The 18,612-nt window shown below is 46.7% G+C and overlaps 1 protein-coding gene across 1 annotated transcript in view; it reads left to right on the forward strand.

Moving 5' to 3' along the window:
* The window catches only part of PHEX (phosphate regulating endopeptidase X-linked), a 117,099-nt gene that overhangs the window by 46,061 nt on the left and 52,426 nt on the right, over nt 1-18,612 (forward strand). Inside the window, exons 11-13 of the mRNA XM_068144785.1 lie at nt 2,074-2,167; nt 9,065-9,193; nt 12,586-12,687. Coding sequence (XP_068000886.1) covers nt 2,074-2,167; nt 9,065-9,193; nt 12,586-12,687 — 325 coding nt within the window. The remainder of the gene's footprint in view (nt 1-2,073; nt 2,168-9,064; nt 9,194-12,585; nt 12,688-18,612) is intronic.

The raw sequence follows: 18,612 nt of genomic DNA on the forward strand, positions 1-18,612 counted from the left end.
CTTCCAACCTTGGCAGTGCTGTGAATTAATAGAGGAGTGCTCTGTGATTCCTGTAGCATAGGAGAGGTAGGGGAGCACTGGATTCATTGATTGGGTTAGGTTGGAAAGGATCTCTCCTTTCTGCTCTTAGCCTGCCTCTAAAAAATTAGAGAGGAAATTACAATAATTTGATTTGAATTAGCAGAAGGTTTTTTGGTGCTTGTAATTTGATTCATGACTCAGTCCCTGGATGCAGTTCTCAATCCCTGGATGCAGTTTTCTTAATCCCAGAATAGAGTTTTCAGTTCTTGAGTACACTTTTCAATCCCAGAATAGAGTTTTCAATCCTTGAATACAATTTCCAATCCCTGAACACACTTTTCCATCAGACCTCAAAAATGTGTGAGAGGGATCTTTCCCTTGAGATGCCTGTTCATTTCTCCATCATCTAGCTCATATCAGATCTATCCTCTTTTTAATTACCACTTTGTCTGTCAATTAAAGCAATGCAAACTCACAGAATTTTACAAGAGCAATCTCCTCTGTTCCAAGAGAGGGCAGAGAGGTCCTCAACAGATACTCCTAAGCACTGGTATAATTTTAACTGCCTCTGGGAGTGTGCATCACACCAAGGGGGCAGATTGCTTAAAAGCAAGCCTACATTTCTTTCTGTAGAAGTCATTTGGAAGTTAGAACCGGGGCTGTGTACTCTTCTGAAAGCTTATGACAACAGATGTCTGCTCTCATAGAGGAGCAAAGAGAATTTTGTGTATCAGCACAGGTTGGGACTGACCTGTTGGAGAGCAGTGAAAGGGAAAAGGACCTGGGGGTCCTGCTGGATGGAAGGATGACCATAAGCCAGCAAAAAGATCTTGTGGCCAAGAATCTAATCCACCTGAGGTAGATTAGAAGGGCTCTGGTAAGTAGGTCAAGAGAGGTTCTCCTCCCCCTCTGTTATGCCCTGGTGAGGCTGCATCTCAAATATCTTGTCCAGCTCTGGGTGTCTCAGTTCAGGAAGGACCTCAGGGAACTCTTTGAAAGAGTACATCACAGAGCCACAAAAATACTTATGGAAGTGGAACATCTTTATGAGGAGAGGCTGAGGGAGCCAACTGTACCCTGGGCTGCATCAAGAGAACTGTGGCCAGCAAGGAGAGGGAGGTGAATCTCACTCTCTGCACCACTCTGTTGGGACCCCACCTGGAGTACTGTGTCCAGTTCTGGAGCCTCTATTACAAGAAGGATCTGGAGGTGCTGGAATGTATCCAGAGAAGGGCCACAAGGATGACCAGAGGGCTGGAGCACCTCTCCTATGAAGACAGACTGAGAGTTGGGGTTGTTCAGTCTAGAGAAGAGAAGGCTCTGAGGAGACCTAATTGTGGCCTTCTAGTATCTGAAGTGGGCTACAAGAAAGCTGGGGAGGGACTTTTGAGGGTGTCAGGGAGGGACAGGACTGGGGAGAATGGAACAAAACTAGAAATGGGTAGGTTCAGCCTTCCTGGAGGTTTTTGCAGCCAGGTTGGATGTGGCTGTGAGCAACCTGCTGTAGTGTGATAGTGTGAAGTGTCCCTGCCCATGGCAGAGGGTTGGAACTGGGTGATCTTGAGGATGCAGGCCTGACAATTCTACGATTCTATCTGTTCTGTTTCATAGTTACAATTCATGGGCCCTTCTAATGAGGAGAGATAACATTCACTTTGATTTACAACAGGAAAATCAGTTCTTTCCTTATCTTTGGATAGAACTTTTATGCAGCTGTTATTAGGACACAGTCCCTGCCACTTCCATGGAAAATGAAAACTGCCTCTTGAAAAGAAAAAGCATTGTCCAAAAAATTACATCCTAGGCGATGCTCTCATTACAAATGGTATCCTAGAAGATGGTTATCAGGGTGCAATTACACATTAACTGGCTGCCATCACACAGAACCTCCTCTGTAGCAGGGGACTGCTCAATTTGGTCACCAATGGTTAATTTTCAGGGTGAAATTTCCACTGGTTCAGTTGAAATGTTTGTAGAGAGGTTTCTGGGAGTGCTCTGTGGTCTATCACATGCATTTAGATGCCTGATAATAAGTCCTATCTGATCCAACAGGACTCTTGCCAACTATCTGGTGTGGAGGATGGTTTATTCAAGGTTGTTCAACCTCAGCAGACGTTTCCAGTACCACTGGCTTGAATTCTCTCGGGTAAGTCATAGATTTTAGAGCCTATCCAAAGGCAAATTTGGATACATTTCTTAAAGAACCTCTTTTCTTCCTGTTGAAAACTCCCTTCAAAACAATTCAGACATATTCTTGTATGTCAGGTAGTGATAGGACTAGGGGGAATAGATCCAAGCTAGAGGAGAGGAAGAAGTTGTTCCCCATGAGGGTGGTGAGACACTGGCACAGGTTGCCTAGGGAGGTGGTGGAAGCCTCATCCCTGGAGGTTTTGAAGGCCAGGCTCTGAACAACCTGCTGTAGTGTGAGGTGTCCCTGGCCATGGCAGGGGATTGGAACTAGGTTATCCTTGAGGTCATCTACCTCCAGGCTCACGTTCAGCCTACTGTCAACCAGTACCCCCAGGTCCCTTTCTGCCTGGCTGCTCTCCAGCCACTCTGTCCCTAGCCTGTAGCACTGCATGGGGTTGTTGTGGCCAATGTGTAGAACCCACTTAAAAGGCACTTAGCCTTGTTAAATCTCATGCCCTTGGACTCTGCCCAGCTATCTAGCCTGTCAAGGTCCTTCTGCAGAGCCCTCCTACCTGAAAAGTGCTTTGTCTCATTTCCAAGACACTTCAGTTTAGAGGGTGAACTTTTTGTTTGTTGTTGTGAAATTAGCTGTTTGGTGACATCATGACAGCAGAAGGCTGGCATGATGCTGCCAGTAGGAGGTGTGGGTGCTCTGTCCTTCCTGGTGACCAGCTGAAGCACCCAGAATGCCTTTCCTTCAGTATAGAATCACAGAATGGTCTGGGTTGGAAGGGACCTTGACATCCTCAAGTATCAGTGTCACTGAGTAGATAAGGTGGAATAGGTCTTAGCTGATCACATACTTAAAAATAAACTCCAATAGCTTAATGGAAGCTGCACAGGAAAGGCAATCCCTGATCCTTCTGAGTTTGTATTCAGATCAACTTTAAAGATGACATTTCCTTCATGCAAAACAAAATATGTGAGAAGCTGCCTGTCAGAAGCACAGAAACAAGCTTGTAAGTGTGTCCCCTCCAGGGACATTCCTCACTGGCAGGTAAAATAGATGGATGGTGACCAGCAGCCAGTCTGTAGCATAAGATTGAGTTACATTCTGGCCAGAAAAATTCCTGAATGGTAACTTTTAACTCTGGCTGTTTTATATTGTAACTACCTGCTCTCATTTCTCTGGGTGCTTTCTCCAGAAGCTTAGGGAGAAACCTAATTCAAATTAATTCAGTGAGTGCTAACAATGCCATCAAGGGTTTCATGTAAGTGGTTGGGAAAACTGAAGAGCAGCCTAGAGAGAGCAGTGAGGCACCAGCTCATTCCCATTATCTGCCCCTGAGGCCTGGAGATTGAGAGCTAGTTAAGTGCAATAAACAGCAGCAGCTGATAGTTAACAGCTAAAGATAAGCACAGGGAACAGTTCAGGGAAACAGACTTTGAGAGGTCAACAGAAAGCATATGAGAAATGGAATCCAAGGCAAAGGTTTTGTTGAGCAGATTTGTCCAGTCAGAGCCTGGAAGACTAAAGACCACAGAGAGATTGGCCGTTGGAATGGGCTGCCCAGGGAGGTGGTGGGGTCACCATCCCTGGAGGTGTTTAAGAAGAGACTGGATGAGGCACTTGGTGCCATGGTCTGGTTGATTAGTTAGGGTTGGGTGATTGGTTGGACTTGATGATCTTGGAGGTCTCTTCCAACCTGGTTGATTCTGTGATTCTGTAATGATCAAAAGAGGCATTGCTCCATCTCCAGCTACCAGTTTGAAGTCAGCTTTGTTTCCTTCTCACGTTAGATTTACTCTGTGCTACCTCTGTGAAGAAGCAAAACCCAAGTTATCTCCAGGAAATTTGCAGGAGAGTCTCTGCTGCCAGCAGCAGAACCTTTTAAGGATTCCCTGTGAAGAGTTTCATCTGAAAAGCAAAGCAAAAACCAACTCAATCCTTGGTTTGAGTCTGGCCATCAAACCAAATACACAACACTTGTGTGCAGAATGTCATTCCCTCAGGTCCCTGAGCTAGAATTATGATTAATCCAGTCCTCATTAAGAATGTCTAACCCTTAAATCCTGGAGTTTCTTCCCTCTAAAGAGTTTCTGAAAAGTAATTGTAACCCCTACAACAAATTGCACTTGGGCCACTAAGAGTACCTAAGGTGCCCACCTGTGTCATGAAGGCATTGACCTATCTTCCAACTCTAAGTGCACTGAATTTCACAGAATGTTAGGGGCTGGAAGGGACTTCCAAAGATCACCCAGTCCAACCCCCCTGCCAGAGCAGGAGCACCTAGAATAGGTCACACTGGAACACATCTAGGTGGGTCTTGAATATCTCCAGAGAGGGAGAATCCACAACCCCTCTGGGTAGTCTGTTCCAGTGTTCTGTCACCCTCACACTGAAATAATTTTTCCTCATGCTTCCATGAATCTTCCTATGCCTCAGCTTCCACCCCCTGTCCTTTGGGACCTCTTGCCAGGTAAGTGAAACCAAAACCAAACCACTAGAAGTGAGAAGATTCAGACTGGATGTCATGAAGAAGTTCTTCCCCATGAGGGTGGGGAGACAGTGGAACAGGTTGCCCAGGGAGGTGGTGGAAGCCTCATCCTTGGAGGTTCTTAAGGCCAGGCTGGATGTGGCTGTGAGCAACCTGCTGTAGTGTGAGGCATCCCTGGCCATGGCAGGAGGGTTGGAACTGGATGATGTTTGAACACTATGAACAACTGCTAAAGAGACATGACCCTGAGATGAATCAGTGACCCTTCAAGCAGAAGCTATCTTTTATTTATTCATTCATTCATTTAATCAGCCTTACCATCATCATAATAACCACAGTAATTTCCAGGTTTTCATTTTCTGTGGGTGCCAAGGTGGACACCTCGGCATCAGGGCACTTAAACTCTTTGCAGTGAGAGGGTGGGGGAAAGACAAGGATGAAGCTTCACAAAGCATTAAGTTGAGAAATAGCCCAAACCTGCTGACTCTGGAGAAAGTGCTTTGATTACCACATCAGCAAACTATCAGCAGCTCCTCTGCAGTGGCCCTTTGGAGTCTGAGAAAATGTGCAGTGGCACCTGGGGAACAGATCAGTTAATTGTGTCGTGGAGCTCTGCATTGACTGGGAGGGCTTGAAGCCTGCTATTTATAGTCACTGTTACTCCCTGGAAAACCTGTGCATTAATACTGGGAGGACCATTTCCAGGGAGTTCTCCTTGGCTGTTTGAAACATAAATACCAATAACAGCAGCTGTGAGATGCAATCCATTCCTCTCAGCTCTGTTTTTTATTGGCCTCCTAGCCTGGTGCTGCCTTTCTGTCCTCCTCACAGCCAAGCCTCCCTTGAAATAATAATAATGATTATGTTGTAATAATAATATGTCACAAACTAAAAGCCAGCTCTGTCTCCTGACTCCTTCTCTAGCTGATGTGCATAGTCAGAGCTTTCAGGAGGAATTTCAAGCTCTAATAATTAATGCCATGACTCCCTTTCTTCCTCAGCAGCAGGAAAGAAACCACCTCCATTGTGGTTTTGCTTGCACCCTGAAGAGAAATTTTCTTCTCTCTTCCCCCCCCTACCATTTTGTTTTCCACCCCCCAGATCTGTTTTTGTCTGCCCTGTTATATAAGGGGGGACAAAGAATTTGGGAAAGGAGTTTATTTTCCAATCTGGCTTTGTGCAGGAGGCTATCACCCTATTATGTATTGCTTTGAGAAATGTTCTTTCTTTGAGTCCATCATCAGTCAGTTTGCAGATGACACCAAGTTACGAGCAGGTGTCAATCTGTTGGAGGGTAGGAGGGCCCTGCAGAGCAACCTAGACAGGCTGGACAGATGGGCAGAGTCCAACATGATGGCATTCAACAAGTCCAAGTGCCAGGTGCTGCACATTGGCCACAACAACCCCATGCAGTGCTACAGGCTGGGGTCAGAGTGGCTGGAGAGCAGCCAGGTAGAGAGGGACCTGGGGGTACTGGTCGATGGTAGGCTGAACATGAGCCTGCAGTGTGCCCAGGTGGCCAAGAAGGCCAATGGCATCCTGGCCTGTATTAGAAATAGTGTGGCCAGCAGGAGCAGGGAAGTCATTGTGCCCTGTACTCAGCACTGGTTAGGCCACACCTTGAGTCCTGTGTCCAGTTCTGGGCTCCTCAATTCAAGAAAGATGTTGAGACACTTGAACATGTCCACAGAAGGGGAGCAAAGCTGGGGAGAGCCCTTGAGCACAGTGAGGAGAGGCTGAGGGAGCTGGGGTTGCTTAGCCTGGAGAAGAGGAGGCTCAGGGGAGACCTTATTGCTGCCTACAACTCCCTGAAGGGAGGTTGTAGCCAGGTGGGGGTTGATCTCTTCTCCCAGGCAACCAGCACCAGAACAAGAGGACACAGTCTCAAGCTGTGCCAGGGAAGGTTCAGGCTGGATGTTAGGAAGACATTCTTCACAGAGAGAGTGATTTGCCATTGGAATGTGCTGCCCAGGGAGGTGGTGGAGTCACCATCACTAGAGATCTTCAAGAAAAGACTGGATGAGGCATTTAGTGCCATGGTGTAGTTGATTGGATAGGGCTGGGTGATAGGTTGGACTGGATGACTTCTGAGGTCTTTTCCAACCTGGTTGATTCTATGATTCTCTTCCCCCCTCCCTCCAACTCCCACCTTTCATTTTACCCCCCTCTGTTTTTGACTGCTCTGTTATATAAGGGGACAAAGAATTTGGGAAAGGAGCCTATTTTCCAACCTGGCTTTGTGCAGGAGGCTATCACCTTGCTATGTATTGGTTTGGCTAATGTGTTTTTTCTCACAGAAGCAGTGTTCTCTCTGTCATTGAAAAAAAATCTATCAGTGCACCTCCAATATTAATAGAAAGCATTTGAAAATGCAGCTCACTGATGTGTTTAAGTATGAGTCATTGATTAAGCTTAATTACAGGCACATACAATGGAGAAAAAAAAATCAATCTCTGACCCACCAAAATCTCTGATCTTCAACAGCTGAGGGTTGAGCTGCTGTGGAATTTTCCAGTGGAAGCTTTTCCTGTTGGAAAATGACAAATCCAAACCCTTCAGTATTTTATGCTGGAAATTTAATACTGGTCTCAAAGGAAAAGACTGGGGGAAAGAAGAGGCTCAGAAACTGCTACATCAGTGCTTCAGTGGCTTGCACAATCTGTGAGAGGACAAAATCCATATCCTGCCTGACCTGGTCTGGCATTGTATGTTCTCTGCTTTCTTACACAGACAACAGGTGTTGCCTGCAGGGCTGGAATTTTCCTTGTTCTCTGTGTAAATGCTTAAAGAAGTTTTTCAAGTAGAAGGGGAACTCTTGAAACCTGTAATCAACAAAAGTTTCTTAAATCAGCACATTCTTAAACCATGAACCCATCTCAGATTTTCACAGCATCACAGAAACATTCAGGTTGGAGAAGAGCCTCAGGATCACCAAGTCCAACCATTAGCCCTACTCTACAAGGGTCACCCCTAAACCAGAGCCCCAAGCACCACATCCAAACCACCTTTAAACACATCCAGGCTTGGGGACTCCACCACCTCCCTGGGCAGCCTGTGCCAATACCTGACCACTCCTGCTGGGGAAAATATCCTCCTACTGTCCAGTCTAAACCTACCCAGTCACAACTTGAGGCCATTCTCTCTTGCCTGTGAGAAGAGACCAGCACCAGCCTCTCTACAAGGTCCTTTCAAGTAGTTGTAGACAGCAAGGAGGTCTCTCCTCAGCCTCCTCTTTTCCAGACTATCCATCCCCAGCTCCTTCAGTTGCTCTTCATCAGATTTATTCTCTTGTTATTAAAAATATTATAATGTACTTCTTCTACATTGATGAGGAAATGTAATGTTAAGAGGTAAGTGTCCACAGTAACAACATTCTGCCCTTCAGAAACAGAAGCCAAGTCAGCAATATGTCTGAACTCTGGTTTTGCCTTGTTTGTTGAGTCAAGGATGCTGAAAGTGTCTATTTCACCACCATCCCTTTAAGTGGAATCATACAATGGTTAGGGTTGGAAGGGACCTCAAGGGTCATCTAGTTCCAACCCCCCTGCCATGGGCAGGGACACCTCATACCAGATCAGGTTGCTTACGGCCACATCCAGCCTGGCCTCATAATCATCCAGGGATGAGGCTTCCACCACCTCCCTGGGCAACCTGTTCTTCACAGAATCACAGAATGTTAGGGGCTGGAAGGGACCTCCAAAGATCATCCAGTCCAACCCCCTGCCAGAGCAGGAGCACCTGTACCAGATCACACAGAACAAAACAAAATCAGATCTGACTTTGTTTTGTTTGCCTGTTTTGGGGATGATCACTTTACCTTTTTGGCTAACTATCATCTTAATCTGGTTTTTAAAGAATGACACTTTTTACTTCTCAGGTGTCTCCAGTGTATATCTTGGGGGGGTGATTTTCAGCTCATTTTCACAAATAAATTCACAGAGGCTCAGAGAAGTTAAGCCTCTCACATGGAGCAAAATCTGACACAGAAATCACAGAATCACAGAATGTTAGGGGTTGCAAGGGACCTCCAAAGATTGTCCAATCCAACCCCCCTGCCAGAGCAGGAGCACCTAGAGCAGGTCACACAGGAACACATCCAGGTGGGTTTGGAATACCTCCAGAGAAGGAGACTCCACAACCCCCTTGGGTAGCCTGTTCCAGGGTTCTGTCACCCTCACAGTGAAATAATTTTTTCTCCTGTTTCCATGGCACTTCCTATGCCTCAGCTTCCACCACTGCCCCTTGTGCTGGCGTTGGGCATCACCCAGCAGAGCCTGGCTCCATCCTCTGGGCACTCACCCTGCACGTCCTTATCAACATGAATCAGGTCACCCCTCAGGCTCCTCCACTGCAAGCTGAAGAGCCTCAGCTTAAATAGGATGGTGTGCTGAGCTGCTACATGCTTCTGCCAACAGGTGATCCATGGAACCACAACTTTGGTGCCTCAGTGGGATAAATGCGTGGACCTCGTTGAAAACGCTCTGCCCTATGTCGTGGGCAAGATGTTTGTGAACACCCACTTTCAAGAAGATAAGAAGGAGATGGTGAGTCCCTTGAGATCTCTCTAGATACTTGGAACTCCCCCTCACAGTCTGAAGTCTCAGTTCACAGTAGCATCCTTAGTTAAGAATTGCATGCAAAAGACACAGTGCATGTCACAAAACTCAGAGGCAGCTGCCCTTGCAGATAAAATTAGACACAGGTGACTTTTGTTGCAAGCCATTTAGGTGTCTGCTTTTCCAAACTGGTGGTATTAACCATCTTCATTTCATTAGTTCTCAGTTCTCTTTCTCCTTCTTAAGGAGTAACAAAGCACTGGAGAGAAGCACTCATTTGTACAGTTGGCTTTGGTTTGATTTGGTGCTGTTTGATTTGGGTGTGGTTTGGTGTGGATTTTGTATGGTGTTTGGTTTGGTTTGGTGTTGCTTGGTTTGGGTTTAGTTTGGTTTGATGTGGTTTGGGTTTGGTGCTGTTTGGTGGTGGTTAGTGCTTGGTTTGGGTTTAGTTTGGTGTTGCTTGGTTTGGTTTTTGCTTTGGTTTTATGTGGTTTGGGTTTGGTGCTGTTTGGTTTGGTTTGGTGGTGGTTGGTTTGGGTTTGGTGTGCTTTGTATGTGTTTTGCTTTCAATTTGGTTTGATTTCTTTGGCTGCCTTTGGCTTTGTTGTCCCCTGGCTTGTGGCACAACATCTTTCTATGATAAGCAAGTCCTGATTTATGGATAAGATGGACTCCTTTTTTTTTTGCCTCCTGTTTTGTCATTAATGTCTCACACTTTAGATACTTCTCTCCATTTATCAAGGGAAAAAACCATTTTTGGTGTCTAAATATAGCTCTGTTCCTAACCCAGAGTGCCTGCAGTGTTTCTTACAGCTATGCCTGAGCAGTTTCAGTAATAACTTTGATAGCAGGAATAGGTTTCTCCCCCCTGCCCCCTGCAGCTACAGCTGGTGCATACAGCCTAAGTATACACCAGGGCCCATCTGCAGAGCTTGAGGTTGAACTTGTAACCTCCAAATACAGGGAGTTCACCTCATTAGTGCACCAAGTTAATTGAGTCAGTGTTCTGTCATCAATACCTTGAAGTTAGCCTATTCCCTGGGATGCAGTTTACTGGGAGTGTTGACTGTTTAGTCATATTTAATGCCAGGCCTCTTCCAGTTGTCCCATTTTGTTTCTAAAAATAAGAAAACCTTTTTTTTTGGTCTTTTTTTTGGGGGGATGGGGTGTGTGTGGAATGGGTAGGGGAAAAAATAAACAAAGGAACTCTGCAGCACAAACTCAGGAACAGATTCAGGTGAAAATTACCCATCTGACAAATAAATTACAATTGAGCTAACATTAAGGGGTTCCAGCCCCCACTTTCAATGACATTTCAGAGGCCACTAAGTCTCTAGAATAAATTTGTATAAATCTCTGCTGCTTGGTCATTAATTTTTTGTAGTGTAACCTAAGTGATAACATAGAGATCCAATAAGCCTACAGGTAATGATTAGCTGTCATGTCTTGTGCTATCTCAGCTAGGATTTGGTCTGTGCTACAGGCTGGGTCCTTCAAATTGCTTCACTCTCACAGTATCTATAGATTCAGCATTCTCAGTGGCTACCTGTCATGGGGTTCAGCTATTGCTATAAATACCTTTCTGGCCTGTGCTGCCAGGTGGATATGTAGGCATGAAGGCATTTCTGCTCTTTGGACTGATGGCTTTCTGTCATTTCAGGATTTCCTTCTTGTGCATACTCACTAAAGTATTTCTTCTCCCTTGCCTTCCCCACTTCTCTTCTCCCTTGCCTTGCCTTCCCCTCTTCTCTTCTCCCTTGCCTTGCCTTCCCCTCTTCTCTTCTCCCTTGCCTTGCCTTCCCCTCTTCTCTTCTCCCTTGCCTTGCCTTCCCCTCTTCTCTTCTCCCTTGCCTTGCCTTCCCCTCTTCTCTTCTCCCTTGCCTTGCCTTCCCCTCTTCTCTTCTCCCTTGCCTTGCCTTCCCCTCTTCTCTTCTCCCTTGCCTTGCCTTCCCCTCTTCTCTTCTCCCTTGCCTTGCCTTCCCCTCTTCTCTTCTCCCTTGCCTTGCCTTCCCCTCTTCTCTTCTCCCTTGCCTTGCCTTCCCCTCTTCTCTTCTCCCTTGCCTTGCCTTCCCCTCTTCTCTTCTCCCTTGCCTTGCCTTCCCCTCTTCTCTTCTCCCTTGCCTTGCCTTCCCCTCTTCTCTTCTCCCTTGCCTTGCCTTCCCCTCTTCTCTTCTCCCTTGCCTTGCCTTCCCCTCTTCTCTTCTCCCTTGCCTTGCCTTCCCCTCTTCTCTTCTCCCTTGCCTTGCCTTCCCCTCTTCTCTTCTCCCTTGCCTTGGCTTTCTCTTATACTATTGTTATTTTACTTCTTTGGGGTATGCTGATGGCTTTGTGCAGGTCTATATGTCTGAAGGAACAGCCAAGCTGAAGTGGCAGTGAGTTTTCCTAGCTTTGCATGGATGGAAGCTGTCACTAGTGGTTCAAGAGCACAGAAGTAGTTAAGGCTGCTCAGTGTTTTGAGCCACGGCCTCTATCCCAGCAGTAAATAGAGAGGAGGAGTACTTCACAAATACAACTAAATACAGGATAAATATTTGGATCCTGCTTTGTGTCTGGCTCACGGTTCTGTCAGCCCAGATTCAGTCCCTTGACAGTATTACTAAGGTGTGTCTCAGCCTGACACAGACCAAACAGGGCTACAGATGCTCTTTCTGCAGCATAGGCTTTATCTGTGTAAATGCCTTGCAGCAGGCTCCTTCTGCCTGTGCTAGGGATCTAGAACCAAAATGGCAGAAACCTCCCCAAATCACTGCAGCTCTCCCACTATTCTTGGTGATTTCAAGACAGACCTGGGAATGGATTAGCAACAAAAAGGTGGTGTGGAAAAGAAAATCATAGAATCACAGACTTGACAGGGTTGGAAGGGACCTCAAGGATCAGCCAGTTCCAACCCCCCTGCCATGGGCAGGGACACCTCACACTACAGCAGGTTGCTCACAGCCACATCCAACCTGGCTGCAAAAACCACCAGGGATGAGGCTTCTACCACCTCCCTGGGCAACCTGTGCCAGTGTCTCACCACCCTCATGGGGAAGAATTTCTTCCTAACATCCAATCTGAATCTACCCATTTCTAATTTTTTTCCCCTTCCCCCAAGTCCTATCACTCCCTGACACCCTCAGAAGTCCCTCCCCAGCTTTCTTGTAGCCCACTTCAGATACTGGAAGGGCATGGAAAATGGAAAGAGACTTCTTCCACAAGAGTTGTTCTGAGGACTGGAGGAAGAAGAAATTAATATTCAAGAAAGAAGAGCAAATGCTGTTTGAGTTGGAACCATTCATGGTCTAACCAAAATCCATTGCCCCTGTATGCATCACACCTTTTCTCTAAGGATGCTGCCATGACACATTTTACTGAGGGGGGGTTGCTAAATGTCTTTGCAGATGGAAGAGATAACTGAAGGGATTCGCTGGGCCTTCATTGACATGTTGGAAAAGGAAAACGACTGGATGGACTCTGAAACAAAAAGAAAAGCTCTTGAGAAGGTAACAAATTTAACTGTGGAATGGTAAAGTCCTGTGACAGTAAAGATTTGACTTGAGTGGTTGTAGCTCTTCTTCCAGGCAAGCAGCACCAGAACAAGGGGACACAGTCTCAAGCTGTGCCAGGGGAAGTTTAGGCTTGATCTTACAAAGAAGTTCTTCCCAGAAAGAGAGATTGGCCATTGGAATGTGCTGCCCAGGGAGGTGGTGGAGTCACCATCCCTGGAGGTGTTTAAGAAGAGCCTGGATGAGGCACTTAGTGCCACAGTCTGGTTGATTAGATAGGGTTGGGTGATTGGTTGGACTTGGTGATCTTGGAGGTCTCTTCCAACCTGGCTGGTTCTGTGTGGTACAGAATGTCATGGACTGTACTTGCAGTTCATAGAAGCAACCAGGTTGGAAAAGACCTCAGAGATCATCATGTCCAACCTATTACCTAATACCTAACACCTCCTGACAACTAAACCATGGCTCCAAGTGCCACATACAGTCCTTTTTTGAACACCTTCAGGGATAATGACTCCACCATCTCCCTGGGCAGCACATTCCAATGGTCAGCTCTAGCTACCCATGCTTTTTTTCTGTGAGGGGATGTGTACCATGTTTGTTTTGCTAGAAGCTGAGGTCCTGTTTCTCTGCTGAAGTTATTTTTGTTTCCTCACTTCCCTCCATCTTTGCCATCTGGACACCTACCTCTTGATAGAATGCCAGTTATGAAGTGATATGATCAAGGATGGCATTGCTGGTCCTGATCACTATCAGAAGGAATGACAATAAAATACAGGAAGTAAAGGTCAGGGCAGGAGGAGGTAGTTAAAGCTCCTTTTCACAGAATCACAGAATTGGTAGGGGTGGAAGGGACCTCAAGGATCATCCAGTTCCAACCCCCCTGCCATGGGCAGGGACACCTCACACTACAGCAGGTTGCTCACAGCCACATCCAGCCTGGCTGCAAAATGAGGCTTCCACCACCTCCCTGGGCAACCTGTGCCAGTCTCTCACCACCCTCATGGGGAACAACTTCCTAACATCCCATCTGAATCTACCCATTTCTAGTTTTGTTCCATTCCCCCCAGTCCTATCACTCCCTGACACCCTCAAAAGTCCCTCCCCAGCTTTCTTGTAGCCCCCTTCAGATACTGGAAGGCCACAATTAGGTCTCCTCAGAGCCTCCTCTTCTCCAGACTGAACAGCCCCAACTCCCTCAGTCTGTCCTCATAGGAGAGCAGCTTCAGCCCTCCGCTCTTCCTGGTGGCCCTTCTCTGGATACCTTCCAGCACCTCCAGATCCTTCCTGTAATAGAGGCTCCGGAAATGGACACAGTACTCCAGGTGGAGCCTCACCAGGGTGGAGTAGAGGGGGAGAATTACCTTCCTTGCCCTGCTGGCCACTCTTCTCTTGCTGCAGCCCAGGCTCTGGTTGGCTCTCTGGGCTGCAAGTGCACACTTTGCACTCTATTCCCACATTTCTAACTTGTCATACATGCAAAGAGAGCTTGTCCAAAGGCATAGTCCTGCCCCCAGAGCAGCAGATGCAAGAGACATAAACAAAGAAGAGTTGAGGGCAGTGTGCAGGACTTGTCTCCTTGTTTGCTGGAGCAATGGGATGTCAGTGAGTCACTGAACAGCTCTGAACAAACTGTCATGCAAGTGCAGCTGAACTCATCCTGCTCCCTCTGCTTGAATAAAAGTGGTGCTGTTCTGATTGAAAAAGAACCATGGGCTTCAGAGGTTTCTTGCTGATTCTGATGAAAAGGCTGCCCACACACTTGAGCAGTGGCAGGTCTGCAATTCCATCTGCACCCATTACATTTTCATACAGCAGTGCTCTTCACAGATGTGCAAATATGCTGCAGAAATGCACCAAGAAACTAGCAAGAGAACCTGCTAACCTGATGGGAAATCTGTTGCAGTTATTATTTCTTAGTGGTTCTTATACTAGTTTATTTCTTTATCTATTTGTTTGTCTAATTAGTTATCTATTTGTTTACCTATTTATGTGTTTATCCATTTGTTTATTTGTTTATTTCTTTGTGTTTATTTTCCCTTCCTTCCCTTCCTTCCCTTCCTTTCCTTCCTTCCCTTCCCTCCCTTCCCTCCCATCCCTCCCTTCCCTCCCTTCTTTCCCTTCCCTCTTTATTTATATTACTAGGAATACCCTTAGAACTATAATAACCTATCACTAACCATTTGGTGCAAAACTAAGTACAGGAACATTTTCTAAGTGTTTTCTTCATATAGTGTCCTACAATTCAGATATTTGAACAGCTGGTGCAAGCTAAGGAAGGTTTTTGAATTAATTCCTTTGCAGACATATTTCTGTCTGGCTTTAGAGGCAAGGCTGATGTTGACAGGACTATGGGGAGTGGAGCAAAAAGTTGTTCCCCATGAGGGTGGTGAGAGACTGGCACAGGTTGCCCAGGGAGGTGGTGGAAGCCTCATGCCTGGAGGTTTTTGCAGCCAGGCTGGATGTGGCTGTGAGCAACCTCTGTAGTGTGAGGTGTCCCTGCCCATGGCAGGGGGGTTGGAACTGAATGATCCTTGAGGTCCCTTCCAACCCTGACAATTCTATGATTTTTCTAGCAAACATCTATACCATTTTGTTCACAATTTGCTTTCTGCTTCTCAGCAGAGTAACAGACCAACTACTGCCACAAACTAAAAATCTCTCTCCCTCTCCCACTATAAGCAGAGTTTGGTTCAGAAGCTTGATTGGATCTGTTGTAGGTAGAGATGGCTGTTTCCCTCTCTTGACACAACTGGAAGTCTATGGCACTTTGCTCCTAATTCAGGCATCTCCTTTAAGCTTCTGAAGTTAATAGGGTGAGTCTGGGCCAAACAATGCATGACAAACTAAATTCAAGAAGGGCAATAAAAATAATACTCCAGGCTGTAGTACTATGAATAGCAACTGCTTTAAATCCATTCCCACTGACTTGCACAACAGCTTTACAGTTTGCTGACATGGGAACAAGGTCAAGCTTATCAGTAATGTGCTCTTGTGGCCAAGAAGGCCAGTGGCATCCTGGGGTGGAAAAGAAGAGCTGTGGTTAGTAGGTCAAGAGAGGTACTCCACCCCCACTACTCTGCCCTGCTGAGGCCACATCTGGTTGTGTCCAGATCTGGGCCCCTCAGTTCAAGAAAGACCTTAGGGAACTGCTTGAAAGAGTCCAGCACAGAGCCTCATGGAACATCTTCCTTAGGAGGAGAGCCTGAGGGAGCTGAGGGCTCTGTAGCTTGGAGCAGAGGAGCCTGAGGGGTGACCTCATTCATGTTGATAAATCTGTAAAGGCTGAGTGCCAAGAGGATGGAGCCAGGCTCTGCTGGGTGATGCCCAATGACAGCACAAGGGGCAGTGGTGGAAGCTGAGGCATAGGAAGTTCCATGGAAATATGAGGGGAAAAAAATTTCCCTTTGAGGGTGACAGAGCCCTGGAGCAGGCTGCCCAGGGGGGTTGTGGAGTTTCTTGCTCTGGAGATATTCCAACCCACCTGGATGTGTTCCTGTGTGACCTGCTCTAGGTGCTCCTGCTCTGGCAGGGGGGCTGGACTGGATGAGCTTTCAAAGTCCCTTCCAACCCCTAACATTCTGTGATTCTGTGACATCTGTGAGGACAGCACACGTGCCATGGATTTCACAACAGAGGAAGGAGCTTAGTTTGGTCTTGAAGGGGAAGTTGTGTTGTTCTGGGGGTCTTCTCAGGCTTACTCTTCGTTTTTGACCACTATCAAAATAGAGATCCGTGCTGTAGCAGAGCACAGTAGGATGCAGACTCATAGAATCTGAAGGGCTTGGGGAAATGACTTGACAGGCTTAAAGAGAATTAACTACAAATCCTCTCTGTGATTCAGACACTCACTGTTTGTGTGTTTTCTGCTGCCTTTCTGACCAGTGCCCACCCTGCCTGTGCGCTTGGCTGAGGCCAGGCGTGCACCTTGCTGTCAGGCTGATGCTTTGCAATCAAAGGGAACAATCGACCTCTGAAGGACTTACAAAAGGCCCTCTGGTAGAATCGATGCTTGAATTTTGCTTTAGGCATCCTGTCACTTCCATCTAATCACTGCAATGCTTCTCCTTTTGTGTCTGTTCTGTTGTTTTAAGTCCCTCAGAGGGACAATACCAATCCGATGACCCCAAACGGTATTAAAAGGATCAAATCAACTGGTCAGCTGGATATAGGGAGCAGCTGCCTTGCAGACAGGACTTCTGAGAGTCACCTTTTTTAGCCCTTGTGTACTTTGCAGTTGAGGTTTGACTTTCCACTGTGTGACAAAACAATATAGCGAGATAGCATCTAACAATTTCCTTCTACCCTCTCTCCATTGCTCTCTTCCTGTGACCGAGCCGTGGATTTAAAACATGCCGTCTGAAAGCCAGTCTCGCCAAGAAAACGTTTAACGGCAGGGTTGGGTGCCTTGCTTTGTCCTCTGCAGTTCTCACCTAGCTCTCTGGATGGAGCTCATGCTGCTTCCAAAGGAGCTCCGAGCCGGAGAGAAAGGTTTGGCTCTGTGCTGTGATGCTCTGGTTTTGTGCCCTATCCATCCTTCTCTGCTCTATGCAAGCCTTCCTTTCTTGCTCTGTATTTGACTACCATCCAAAATTTGCTTAAATTATGCCTGTTAAGCTCTTCGGTCTTCAATGGAGATCTTGAATTAAGAAAGAAAACAAACAAACATCAACCACAAACAACACACACACACCCCCCAAGAAAAAATAGCCACAAAAGGTTCCTCTTCTTACTCTTTCAGCCTCTCTCTTACCTAAGGGTCATTGCAATGTGCCTTAATTTGAAGAATAGAGGAATTATTGAGATAAGTGCAGCTCCAAGGGTGTGACTGGCAAGAGTCTTTTGTGAGTTATAGAAGCAGTGCAGCAAAAAACCCAACCCTGTTTGGCTGCCCAGGCATCAGGTGAGCTCTGGGCTACCTTGCAGCCTCTGAGATGGATGGCTGCTGAGGATGGTGGGGATAGAGGAGAGGCTTTTGTTACCCTCACAACAGAAGTGCAATCAAATGGGACAGGGATCTGCTGGAGGGAGTCCAAGGGAGGGCTACAAGGATGATGAAGGGACTGGAGCACTGCCTGGTGAGGAGAGGCTGAGAGCCCTGGGGCTGGTTAGTCTGGAGAGAAGAAGGCTGAGGGGGGATCTTATCAATGTCTATCAATATCTGAGGACTGGGGGTCAGGAAGGAAGGGACAGGGACAGGCTCTGCTCAGTTGCACTCTGTGATAGGACAAGGGGCAATGGATGGAAACCACAGCACAGGAGGTTCCACCTCAACATGAGGAAGAATTTCTTCACTGTGAGGGTCACAGAGCACTGGAATAAGCTCCCCAGGGAGGTTGTGGAGTCTCCTTCTCTGGAGAATTTCAAGGCCTGTCTGGATGTGTTGCTGTGTGACCTGTGCTGGATTCTATGGTCCTGTTCTGGCAGGGGGGTTGGACTGGAAGACCTGCAGAGGTCCCTTCCAACCCCTAACATCCTGTGAGCTGGTATTGATAGCTGTGTTTTGTAATCGTGGGTCACAGGGAAAAGGTAGAACCCATAACTGAAACTGCTTTGGTGTGACTTGATCAGGGCTCTTACCTCTAAAATTGTAATTTATTGCTGCTCTGCAAAGGATAATTCAATGGAAGATCATCACTCAGATGTAAAGTTACTCCTTTTCTTGGCCAGGAGCTATTGGCCTATTAAACACTGTTTGTCCTTCCTGAAATGCACTTTGTGCTTGAGTTTCACTAGGAGCCCCAAAGCCTGGAAGTTTGCAAATACCCTCTATTATAGGAAGCTGCACTGGGCTCTTGGGTTGGGCTTTTGAGGGTTTTTTTTGGTGTTTTTTTGTTGGGCTTTTGGGTTGGGCTTTTGGTTTGGGCCTTTGGTTTATTTTTCTGCTGGGCTTTTGGGTGGTTTTTTGTTGGGCTTTTGGGT

Source organism: Melanerpes formicivorus, unplaced genomic scaffold (genome assembly GCF_026170545.1).
Source record: "Melanerpes formicivorus ecotype bairdi unplaced genomic scaffold, bMelFor1.0.p_v2 SCAF_11, whole genome shotgun sequence".
Classification (NCBI taxonomy): domain Eukaryota; kingdom Metazoa; phylum Chordata; class Aves; order Piciformes; family Picidae; genus Melanerpes; species Melanerpes formicivorus.